This window comes from Dipodomys merriami, unplaced genomic scaffold (assembly GCF_024711535.1).
Source record: "Dipodomys merriami isolate MVZ:Mamm:240054 unplaced genomic scaffold, mDipMer1.0.p SCAF_198, whole genome shotgun sequence".
Classification (NCBI taxonomy): Eukaryota; Metazoa; Chordata; class Mammalia; order Rodentia; family Heteromyidae; genus Dipodomys; species Dipodomys merriami.
Genome location: NW_027203359.1, coordinates 57,498 through 69,980, shown reverse-complemented (window position 1 = coordinate 69,980; position 12,483 = coordinate 57,498). Strand labels below are relative to the sequence as shown.

Here is a 12,483-nt window from a genome sequence, read left to right as displayed (position 1 = left end):
AAGGAAGATCCCATCTCATGGGAGGTCTGGCTGTGAGAGAGCACTTCTGCTCAGTGACACCCAAATCTCAGCCCCAGGTTCACCATCTGAAATGTAAGGATGACATCACTGCCACTGCCAGAGAGCCGGTACATAATAGTCACGTGCAATGACCCACATTTTGTTTAGCTACTTTCAAATTGTCATTATATTTTCAGTATTTACCTTCCTGTTGTAACTGAGCCAAGAAAAGTGCAAGGTATGTATCTGATATTAGTTCTGGACCCGTCAAGAGAGAATTCAAGTTAAACCACTGTAAAACAAAAACAAAAACAAGTCAGAAATTTAAGCAAATATATTTGGATATATATATAATAAAGAGCTTTCACATGTTAAGAATAGAGCTACTCAGGAGGTGAAAATAGTAAGATCATGGTGGCACACACCTGCAATTTCAGCTACTCAGAAGGTGAAGCTAGGGAGATCATGGTCAGAGGCCAGCTCAAGCAAAAGCGTGAGACCCTATCTGAAAAACAAATTAAAAGCAAAAGGACTTGGGCATGGCTCAAGTGGTAGAGCACTTGCCTAGCAAGCATGAAGCCCTGAGTTTAATCCCCTGTCCCACCAAAAAAAAAAAAAAGGAAAAAAAAAAGAAAAGAAAAGAAAAAAGGATAATCCTCCTAAACTACTCAGGAGGCTGAGATCTGAGGACCACAGTTTAAAGCCAGCCCACGCAGAAAAGTCTGTGAGAGTCTTATCTCCAATTAATCACTAAAAAGCTAGAAGTGAAGCCATGGCTCAAGGGGTACAGAATAAAAAAAAAAAAAAAAAGCAAGCAAGGGACAGTTTTTAGGCCCTGAGTTGAAGACTTAGCGCACACACACACACACACACACACACACACACACACACACGCACGCACGCACGCACGCACGCACGCACGCACGCACGCACCACACGTAAAAGCCCATTGAAATGCAGGAAGAGTGTCTAAACAATGGCAATGGCAAAATGAAAGTTTCCAAAGTACTTGCATAACATCATTTTTAAAAACTGAAGTTCAATGCTAGAGGTTTATCACAAGGTTTTTTTTGTTGTTTTTTAAGGTTTCCTTTTAGCCAGGGGTGGGGTATACCTGGCACAAAGTCATCTGTCCATGACAAGACAAACATATTTGTTCCTTGTTGGCAGCCTGTGCCTGTTTGCTTATAATGATAATTTTCTATGGCCACTGGCAGGAAAAAAATTTCACCTTAAAATTTAAGTCATAAATTGCCAGGTGCTGGTGGCTCACGCCTGTAATTCTAGCTACTCAGGAGGCTGAGATCTGAGGATTATGGTTCAAAGCCAGCTCTGGCAGGAGAGACCATGAGACTCCTATCTCCAATAAACCACTAGAAAACTGGAAGTGGCACTGTAGCTCAAGTGGTAGAGTGCTCACTCTGACCTGAAGAGCTGAGGGACAACGTCCAGGCCCAGAGTTCAAGCCCCACAACCGACAAAAAAAAAAGTCATAAATTTTAAATCCTCCCCACGTACAGTAACTGCTAGTACCTCTAAATGTCTTTATTGAAAGTATCATTAACTCTTTCTCCAAACTGTCTGTCCAATTGGTATGGGAAAAAGGACCACTACATACTTTTCTGGCTACTGGTGATGTTAGTTAAAACACTGCAATTGTGAGAATGTCAGGTACCCAGAAGAGACCAGGATAATCACCAGTTCACTTCCGTAAGACCACTGAAGAGCACCACATGGCGATAAACAGCACTGAGCCACCATCTGACAGCTATCCTCATAACCACAGACACAGTTTCCAAAGTTATTGTCAACATGGGGAGCAATTATTTTCCCTAGATTTTCATACCACCTGTAATACTTTTTTCACAGAAACAAGCTAAAGTGCAAAATACCCTTTTAACAAATATAAATCCAGAACAAAGGTAAACAAAGCAAAATTTGACATCCGTCCTTATCAAAGATCAATTCACTGAAAATGTGGAAATCAATTTTGAAGAGCGAAACATTTAAAAGTTTCAAAGTACAACATGTAAGTTTCTCAACAAGTCAATACAAAGGAATGTATGAAATCAAAATCTTCAGACCTTGGGCTGGGAAGGTGGCTCAGTGGTAGAGCGCTTGCCTTGCATGCCTGAGGCCCTGGGTTCGATTCCTCAGCACCACATAAGCAAAAAAAAAAAAAAAAAAAGCCGGAAGTGGCGCTGTGGCTCAAGTGGTAGAGCGCTAGCCTTGAGCTGAAGAGCTGAGGGACAGTGCCCAGGCCCAGTGTTCAAGGCCCCACAACTGGACCCCCCAAAAAAAAAAATCTTCAGACCTTAAAAATCCAGTGGTCAGGGGCTGGGAATGTAGCTTAGTGGTAGAGTGCTTGCCTAGTATGCATGAAGTCCTGAGTTTGATCCCTAAGGACCACATAAACAGAAAAAGCCAGAAGTGGTGCTGTGGCTCCTGTGGTAGAGTGCTAGCCTTCAGCAAAAGAAGCTCAGGGACAGTGCTCAGGCCCTGAGTTCAAGCCGTAGGACTGGCAAAAATAAATGAAAAAATTCAAATGAAAAAGATTCAATAAATAAATGAAAAAATTCATTGAATTTTTTTTTTTAAGAAACTGGATCACAGTTTCTTAAAGCCAAAGTGGTTAAATAATCTGGGTTATCTTCTGCCTTGTCATTTGTCACTTCGGCTGACTCTAATCTGGTTTCTATAAGCCATCTCCTTATAGTCTTAGCTCCTCTGAAGACTTCAAGAAAAAACTGTGGATTTTGGTGCAGGGATAAAGGGCAGGACTTTGCTAACCAATAGTCCCAAGCAATAATCACATAAGATAATACTACTTCCAGGTGGCTGCCAGTGACTTAAAAGATAACAGCATGGTTTTTAATTTTTGAATTCTCTTTTACTGATTTCACTCAATGCATTCTTGACTTTATTTTCTTTTTTGCTTTTTATTTGATTTACTAGAGCAGTTTTGTTGGGACATAACTGACATGCAATATACCACACATATTTCAAGTATACAGTCTGAAATATTTTAACATTTGTATACACCCATGAATTTGTGAATACATTCACCACAGCCTGGAAACCTTGGTGCCCCTCTGTAGGCCTGCACTTCATTTCTCCTCATTGTCCTTATCCCTTCACAGCCTCAGTCTGCTTCCTCGTTATATAAGTTAGTTTCATTCGTTGGACTTTTAAGTAAATGGAACCATATGGCAGGCAGGACTTTGTGTCTGGCTCCATTCAATATAATTACCCTGAGACTGACCCAGGTTATTCTATGTGTCAACAATTCATTCCTTTTTATTGTACAAGCTGGTTTCCAATAACCTTCTACTGAAGATGTACAATTCTAGTAAAAAGACTTTATTCAATTACAAAAAAAAAGCTTGCTCAAGACATATTCCGTGGTTTATACTACATGTATTCCATGTAGATGTACAGCATTTTTGGAATGATGTGAGTAATCTTTTTATATAAACACAAACATAGTTGATTGTTTCCACGTATGCCTGATGAAGCTTTTGTGATGGTACTATACTAAATACACACTTGTAATTGTGATCACTGACAAAGCACACTCATCACAAAAAAAATGCACTTCAATGTGGCCATAGCTGAACTGTCTTATCAAATTTTTATTATGGCACAAGTTATAGATGGCTTCCACAAAGGTATCTGTCAGAAACCTGACATTATATCTCTCTTCTGATAATTATCTTTTAAAATAGCAAAATTCTATCTGCCCATATTGACACTGGCCTATAGACATAGCTCAGTGGTAGAGTGTGTGTTTAGCATATGAGACCCTGGATTCTATCCTCAGCACCAGAGATAAAACACATGACTGAATCCATGCCAACACACCACTGATCAGTTTCATTTTAAAGGTACTAATCCTTACATTTTAGTTTCAAGTAGAATATACAGAATGGGAAAAAAGATGAGAAAGGTGGAAAAATATTACCTGTTTTCCTAATTTTCTAACTGTAAACCAGTGTTCTTTATAATTGCATATAAATGATCTTTCATTTCTAGAAAAAAAATACACAATATTAAGTTGGAATATTATGAGTTCATATTCATTTATTGTGTCTACTAGCAAGTATTACACAAATTTTTTGATAATGGTTAAGTACCATTGATTTTTTTTTTTTTAAGAGAAAAATCACACACAGCCAAGGCTCTGGAAGCTCATCTCTATAATCCTAGCTACTCAGAAAGCTGAGATCTGAGAACAGAAGTTTGAAGCCATTTCAGGTAGACAAATCCAGGAGACTCTTATCTCCAATTAACCAGCAAAAAGCTAGAAGTGGAGGCATGGCTCAAATAGTAGAGCACCAGCTGTGAGTGAAAAATCCCAGAAAGAGTGTCAGGCCCTGGCACTGAGTATAAGCCCTGGCACAACACTGTAACTGTATAAAGCTCTCTGCACAGTTTAGTGATACTGTGTCAAATGACAGCCACCCATACCACTGAGAAATCAGTTCTATGCTGCCACAAATAGTGGGAGTTAGGAAGTGTTGCCCATAGATGCTCAGAAAGCACACCGAAGAGATGAAATAGGAAAGTCAGAAAGAATGAACAGCCAACATCAAAACAAAAGCATTGAAACTTTACTTGTTCTTCATTCAGAAATTATAGCTTTAAAAAAATCAAACTTCAAAAAGAAATATAGAAAAAGGAAAAAAAAAACCAACTTAAAAAAAAAATCTTACATAGGATCAATCCTGAGCCTCTGATACTCTGGACTGTTGAACAGGATTAGTTCTAAACCCCAGACTTTCAAGGCATTGCTTATAACCTGTTAAAGAAAAAAACAAAACAAAAAAGCAACTTTTCATGAGCTATAAACAACTTTTCAATCCAAACTGAAGTATAGCCATATTAATTGTATATACAATTATACATCATGTGTGAATTGACCTAAAAAGCTATGGTTCTAAAAGTATATCTACAAAGTTAAATCACTAAATCCATAATTGACCCAAGTGTACTTGAAAGAATGCTATTTATACCAGGTTTCCAAGACTTCCCAAAAAACACAATTCCTAGATAAAACTGATTTAAAAAATCTACATGTCAACTGCAGATACCAACTATTTACAATGCCAGTAATGACATGACAAGTAAAAAACAAGTTCTCCCTGAGGATTTAAATGGAAGATTCCATCCACTTCAGAATTCTATAATTATAAGCTGTTAATCTGTAGAAGAAAAGGCAAACCCAATTATTTTAAACTGTGTAAATGACAGGGAAATTTGTAAAAATTCACTACCCTCCAGACAAGCCAATAAAGAAAGCAAAGCAAACCAGCTACAAGCACAGACAAAAAGTAAAGGAGAGGTTATGGCAAACAGAAACTTCTACCAAGAGCAACACCATACATATAGGACATGACAAGAGCTGGGTCAACTCTGGTCTCTGATCTCAAGCCAGCTGCTGTGGCCCTCACCACTGACCAACACGTGAAGCACTGAGAGGTACTGCTGGGAATGACAAGTCTAGGAGGGGAGACAGTGTAATGTCAGCGAAGACACACAGGTACAGAAGTGAGGTCTACAAGGGAGGCACTAAAAAAAGTGTGGGTACACCCCAGACTGATAGAATCAAACATCCACACATAAAGAACATCCCAATATATAAATAACTGCCTAACATGTGAGTGACTGCCTAACATGTACAAGTTCTGTAAAAGTAAATAAATGAATAAACAACCAGCCTGGGAGCCAGTGGCTATCATCCCATGCCTATCATCTGAGCTACTTAGAAGCTGAGACCTAGACGATCACAGTTTGAAGGCAGTCCAGGCCAAACAGTTCATGAGACTCCATCTCCAATTAACTAGCAAAATGCTGAACTAGAGGTGTGGCTCAAGTGGTAGAGTATCAGCTATACGCAAGAAAGCCAAGCAAGAGCTCAAGGCTTGTCTAAGTTCAAATCTCAGTAGCAGTAGCAAAACAACAGCAAAACAACAACAACAACAGAATCAAAAGGGAACTACAGGGGCTGGAGGTATGGATTAGTGGTAGCGTACATGGGATGTCTAGCATGTGTGAGGTCCTGGAGTTGATCCCTAGCACAGACACATAAAAAGCTGTATCTTGTAATAAACCCTTCTGGGCTGATGTAAATGAAAAGTAATGATTTACCTGACAGATAGTAAGCTTGAAACACTGTAACGTTACTAGAATATTACTAGCAGCTTCCAGATACAAATTATTCACTCTCACAAGTAATTTTTACAAGTCCTACACTAAAATGAAAATCCAACAGTCCTAATGCCCCTGCTTATCTGTATCTAAATCTAGTAAAATTGTGCACTCTGTACACAGCTTCTGGGAGGAACTCCTCAAAATCACATGCATAATAATTACAGCGACTGTAAACTAAGTTTAACCAGTGCTTGGCACACAAAGAAGACTTAGTACATGCTGGTGAATACTTACTTGAATGGAGAAAAAGCCACTGTCATCCATGTTTCCAGAAGGCTGCTGTTCATTTTGATGGGTAATGGGAGACCAGGAAGGATAAAAGCTGTCATTAGTGTCTATTATTTAAAATACCATGGTGTGCATTCTCATTTACAAAGCCAAAAGTAGAGTTCTAATTAACATCCCTCTAGGAAGAATAGCCCCCTTCTTCTAAATAGCATGAACGTTTTTTAAACAACATAATCAGTACCTGTAGAAAGGAGCGATAGTCTTCACTGGTTACTCCACCTTCTGCCATTCTTATCCTCTCTTCCTCATCCAGCTGATGGGCGATTGAAGATAACTCCACAGGGCTAAAATATTCTCCTTGCAATAGATTATTCAGGCAATGCTGAGCACAAAGAGAGCCTTCTTGCTAGTATTGCCAAAAGAAAAACATTCAAGTGTGATTTATTAAGCAGTTGTGGATGGTATCTTCTAAAATAATCGACCATTCATTTTTAAATATAGTCAAGCCAAACTGCCTGCAGAGGCAAACCTGATTACCATTTGGTACATGCATCTGTACTTGCCAACATCAAACAGTTCTATTAGTGAATCTACAACTACTGAACTACTGTCTCTGATCAAAAATATAATGATTCATAGTAAACGGACTTCATTTACCAAATCTCATTTATTACTAGAAAGAAACAGTGCTATAAAAACCATTTAGCCTTTCTAATTTTAAGTACCTAAAATAAATTCATCTTTGGGGATTCCAGGGGAAATTATTAATGCTGAGGGGGAGTTTCAGTCCCTAGAACATTGCTTCTTTTAACAAGCTCATCTCAATTATCTGGTCTCAATGCTTGTTCCTGGGAATTTCGCATTTCAAAGAGCTAATACAGATGAGAAAAATTGCATCCCATGTTACATTTGTGGCTCTAAAGCTGGGGTTCTTTCTCTTTGAACTCGGCAGATTCTGGAGAGTACAGCATACAGAACAGTCCCAAACTGACCCCAAGCTCACTCCTGTACAGCCAGCAAGAGGGACTTGCATCCAAACTCAGTTCCCCAGGAGATAGCTGGCTTCCTCCCCATGCAGGCCAGGCACCAACTTTCCACAGGCCCAGGAGCTTCTGCTGACTTTCATATACACATACAATCGGCACCTCGAATCCAAATCCAGACTGCCAGGCACTGAGCAGCTTGCCACCTTCCTCCTTCCAACTATTGCTTTCCTACACTGTAGGGAAAGAAGGGAGCATCATGGGTGGACGGGACCCCTTCCTGGAACCACAGATCCTTGGACAATAGAGGATGGGAGAATATTTCCTTCTGTTAACTCTGGCTTTTACATTCTCTCCATGTCAAGTCTACTTCTTCATGCAACCTGTCCACATCATGCAATTTGTTCTGCGCAATGGGAGATAAAAGACGGTGGGCCCAAAGAGCACACCTTGCTAAATAAGTATTATTCTTCATCAATTTCCTAGAAACAAAATGCTGTTGTTGAAACAGATGTGGGGTACAGGTATGTCAATGGGATAAAAAGGTAACATTGAGCCAGGCACTGGTGGCTCACGCCTGTAATCCTAGCTACTCAGGAAGTTGAGATCTGAGGATGGCAGTTCAAAGCCAGCCTGGGCAGGAAAGTCCATGAGACTCTTTTCTCCAATTAACCACTGGAAAACTGGAAATGGTGCTGTGGCTCAAGTGGTAGAGTGCTAGCCTTGAGCTAAAGAGCTGAGGGACAGTGCCCAGGCCCAGAGTTCAAGCCCCACGACCGACCAAAAAAACAAACAAACAAAAAACTCAAGAAAGTATACATCATTGCCAGGCACTGGTGGCTCATGCCTGTAATCCTAGCTACTCAGGAGGCTGAGATCTGAGGATCATGGTTCAAAGCCAGACAGGGCAGGAAATTCCATGAGACTGTTCTCTCCAATAAACCACCAGAAACCTGGAAGTGGTGCTGTGGTTCAAGTGGTAAAGCACTTGCTCTAAGCTGAAAAGCTCAGGGACAGTGCCCAGGCCCAGAGTTCAAGCCCCACGACTGACCCCCCCCCCCAAAAAAAAAGTCTTTACAAAAATTCAAAAACAGGGGCTGGGAAGGTGGCTCAGTGGTAGAGTGCTTGCCTTGCATATATGAGGCCTGGGTTCGATTCCTCAGCACCACATAAGCAGAAAAAGCTGGAAGTGATGCTGTAGCTCAAGTGGTAGAGTGCTAGCCTTGAGCTGAAGAGCTGAGGGACAGTGCCCAGACCCAGAGTTCAGGCACCATGACTGGCAAAAAAAAAAAAAAAAAAAAGATTCAAAAACATGTAACCAGAATCAACAGCATTAGATTTTCTCTGGAGGAAGAGTTAACACCTGAAGAAGGGTGTAACAAGGCTTTCAGATGTAGCTCTTATAATAAATGTGCTATATTTAATTTTGTAATTAAAAAAAAAATCAGACAATATGGTAAGCACACTGGTAGCTGATGCTTGTAATAGTAGCTACTCAGGAGGCTATCTTGGAGGACTGAGGTTCAAAAAGCCAGCCCAGGCAGAAAAGACTACGAGACTCAGTTTTCAATCAGCCAGCAAATTCTGGTCTAGAGGCCTGGCTCAAGCGGTATAGCACCAGCTGTTAGAAAACCCTTAGCAAATGGCTCAAGTGGTAGAGTGCTAGCCTTGAGCTGAAGAGCTGAGGGACAGCGCCCAGGCCCAGAGTTCAGACCCCACGACCAGACCCCCCCCCCCCAAAAAAAAAAAAAAGAAAAAAAGTAAAAAGAAAAAAAAAAAGAAAACCCTTAGCAAGAGTGTGAGGCTTTATTTAGTTCAAGCCCTGGTACCAGCACCAGAAAAAATATCAATCAATAAATCAATCAGCCAGAATTTAAGAAAAGGTTTGTGTTAAAATATAGGTATTCACACATCAAGTGCTACCTACTATGATTATCAGACTGGGTTTTCTGCAACAGTGACAATAAATTTTACTGTCCCGCTGTTAGATTAAATACCTCAGTTCGAAGCTAATGAACTATGGTCACTGTATCTAGTATCATGTCAAAATAGGAATATCCAAATATTTGAGAAAACATTCTTACTAAAGACTTAGCTTTAAATTATAGGATATAAGCCCTTGAAATTCAACCCTGTTCAATACAAATAAGACTATATTACTAGAAGAAATATGAAATTTTGCACTTTTAACATAATTTAATAAATGGCAAGAGCCAATTGTTCAGGCCAATTTAAAAATCATTTTGTCACAAGATAAAATTTTACATGAATGAAAACTGTACAATGCCCTACCTGATTATCCATTTTTCTACTTTATTCTCCCCTCTCCTGCTCTCTCTGCCCTCTTCAAGATTTCACCCAGTGAGCCATGTGCCAGTAGCTCACAGTTGTACTCCTAGTTACTGGGGAAGCTGAGATCTGAGGATCATGGTTCAAAGCCAGCCCAGGCAGGAGAATCTGTGAGACTCTTATTTCCAATTATAGCCCTCCCCCCCAACAAAGGCTAGAAGTGGAGCTGTGGCTCAAATGGAAGAGCACTAACCTTGAGCAGAAAAAGCTCAGGGACGGCTAGCTCCCAGGCCCTGAATTCAAGCCCCAGGCCCAGCACCAAAGGGGTGGAAAAAAAAAAAAAAAAAAAAAAAGATTTCACCCAGTTGAAGAGCAACCAGCTCTCTTCTAGTTAATGTTCAGTGGTATGAAAATTCCATTATTTCTGGCCTAGACATAATTATGTTGTACCTATCAAACAATTTCCACCTCTAACAAAACATTTTATAAAACCACAAATGGGAACTGAAACCAAATCACCACCCTGCAACTAGTTCCAATACCCCAGAGGTACACTACATATAGCAGAAACCAGGCAGATCCCTAAAGGTGTTCTCAGAAATGAGCTAGTTTGTAATAAGTCGAGTGGAACTAGAGGTCACAGTCCTTAAGTCATTTCATAACGATGGAGAAGATGCCTTGGTCTCCACCTCATACTTAAGTGCTTTCCCATGCCTCAGCTTTTTTTTCTGTTTGGTTTTGGTGCCAGGGATTGAACCCAAGTTCATGTGCATGTGTTGTACTACTGAACTATACCCCCAGCCTTCTCCCACTCTTTAATATGGGGCTAGCAAGCAGAAAAGTCTGTGTAAGGCATCAGCCATTATTTCTGGATCCCTGCCTGCCAGGTGTCTCCTACACACACACCAGCTTTCAGGTAGACCTGTTGTCTCCTTACACTGTAGAGGGAGAGTACCAGCACAGAGGTAAACTTGTCTGTCTTGGATCACATTGGCAGAAACTGGGATTCAAAGGCAGGCAGATGTTTCAAAGTCTAGCTATTACCACCTCCTCAAGTCAATTACTTGGAATTTGGCTTTTCCTAAACCCCAAGCATACTGAAGATGTCTAGAAGCTAGCAGTCACCAACAGGCATAGGATGTCCCCAAATCAATATCCAGCATTTTTAAAAAATCTTTTCATGGTACTCCTTCACAGTTCACATTACATTAAAAGCACCAGGTCCAAAGACACAGTGCACCAAGAGTAGTCAGTCATGGAAGTGGTCACAGAAACCACAGAAAGCAGGCACCAGACCAAGAATGTCAGTGCTCACAAAACTAAACAGATACTAGGCAGTTAGTATTAGGGTTTAAGTCAGGAATTAGTAAAGCCCAATCTCTGTACCAAATTCAACTTTCCCAATGGCTAAAAATGTTTCTTTTTAAAATATATTTAGACAATTGGAGGAACCCCCCCCCCACACACACATACCCAAATGAGAATGAGATAGATGTGTAAGAACTGCAAAGCCTTCAAGCACTTCTAGAAAAGTTGTTTACTATAAGCAAAGAATACCACATACAGCTTAGATGCTCAAGAAACTTATTTTTCAGGGTGCAGAGCCTCCTAAGCAGGAATCTACCACTTGAACCACACCCCCAGGATCTTCCTGTGACTATAATCCTCCTACCTGAACTACCATTCTTGGTGCCTTACGTATGCTGAAAATTGAGAGTGACTTTTTTGTGTGCTGGACCTGGGCCTGAACTCAGAGCCTGGGCACTGTCACTGAGCTTTTTTGCTAAAAGTGCTCTACCAGTTGAGCCATAGCTGCATTTCCAGATTTTTCCTTTTGGTGCTTAGTTGGAGATAAAGAGTTTCACAGACTTTTCTTGTCCAGGCTGGCTTTGAACTGTGATCTTCCTATCTCAGCCTCATGAGTTGCAGGCTTAGAGTTATGAAGCACCATGTGAGAGTCACTTCCTTTGGTAAGTAGACTTTCATTAAGCTAGCACCTTGCTTTTTATACTTTGGTTCAGTAAGTTATCTTCTGCTGTCTAGAAGAATTACAATGAATACTGTTGAAAATACAGTGTATAAATCTCACGAAGTTGTATAGAATGTGTTCAGTTTTCCACAATGGAATGTGAGTCTATATCAAAGCCTTTGAGAATTAGAAATACACGGAGTTGGGAAAAAGTGGCTCATGTTTACAATTCTAGCTATTCAGGAGGCTGAAATCTAAGTATCAAAGTTGGCCCTGGTAGACAAATCCTTGAGACCCATTTCCAAATAACCAACAAAAAGTCAAAAGTGGAAGCATGGCTCAAATAGTAGAGTGCCAGCAGTGAGCATGAAAGGCCCAGCAAGAGTGCTTCAAGTCCTATTACTGGCATATTCTCAGAAAGAAATATGATTCACTCACAGACACACATCAGGTGTGACACAAACCTGTAATCCCAACACTTAGGAGTCAGGCTGATTGCCAATTCCAGGCCACCATGGACTAGATACCTTGTCAATTAATAAATCAAATCCCAAACGTTCTGAAACACCTTCTTAAAAACACTTCATTTCTCCAGATACTGTGCTACATCCTGTAATCCCAGCTGAGACAAGAGAATCAAGAGTTTGTTGCCAGCCTGGGCTACATAGTATAACCCTATCTGACCTCCCCAACACCAAAGGAAGAAAAAAAAAATCCCAGAACTTATTTAGCAATTTATTTGGATTTACATTACACATACATACTGTGCTCCTTTTGTCTTTGTGTTTTTAAATATCTTGGATA

General features: G+C 40.3%; 1 protein-coding gene across 7 annotated transcripts in view; it reads right to left on the bottom strand.

Annotated features, from left to right (window-relative positions):
* LOC138831479 (ataxin-3) overlaps positions 1-12,483 on the bottom strand; it is a 36,036-nt gene that overhangs the window by 22,513 nt on the left and 1,040 nt on the right. For 3 of the 7 annotated variants that reach the window (XM_070028531.1, XM_070028532.1, XM_070028534.1), the window contains 5 exons: positions 6,680-6,844; positions 6,445-6,489; positions 4,713-4,798; positions 3,962-4,028; positions 205-292 (listed from right to left, as the gene is read on the bottom strand). In XM_070028531.1, the coding sequence (XP_069884632.1) occupies positions 205-292; positions 3,962-4,028; positions 4,713-4,798; positions 6,445-6,489; positions 6,680-6,844 (451 nt within the window). Of the gene's footprint in view, positions 1-204; positions 293-3,961; positions 4,029-4,712; positions 4,799-6,444; positions 6,490-6,679; positions 6,845-7,430; positions 7,476-12,483 lie in introns of those variants that run through there. The other 4 variants (XM_070028536.1, XM_070028537.1, XM_070028535.1 and 1 more) reach the window with 3 other exon arrangements.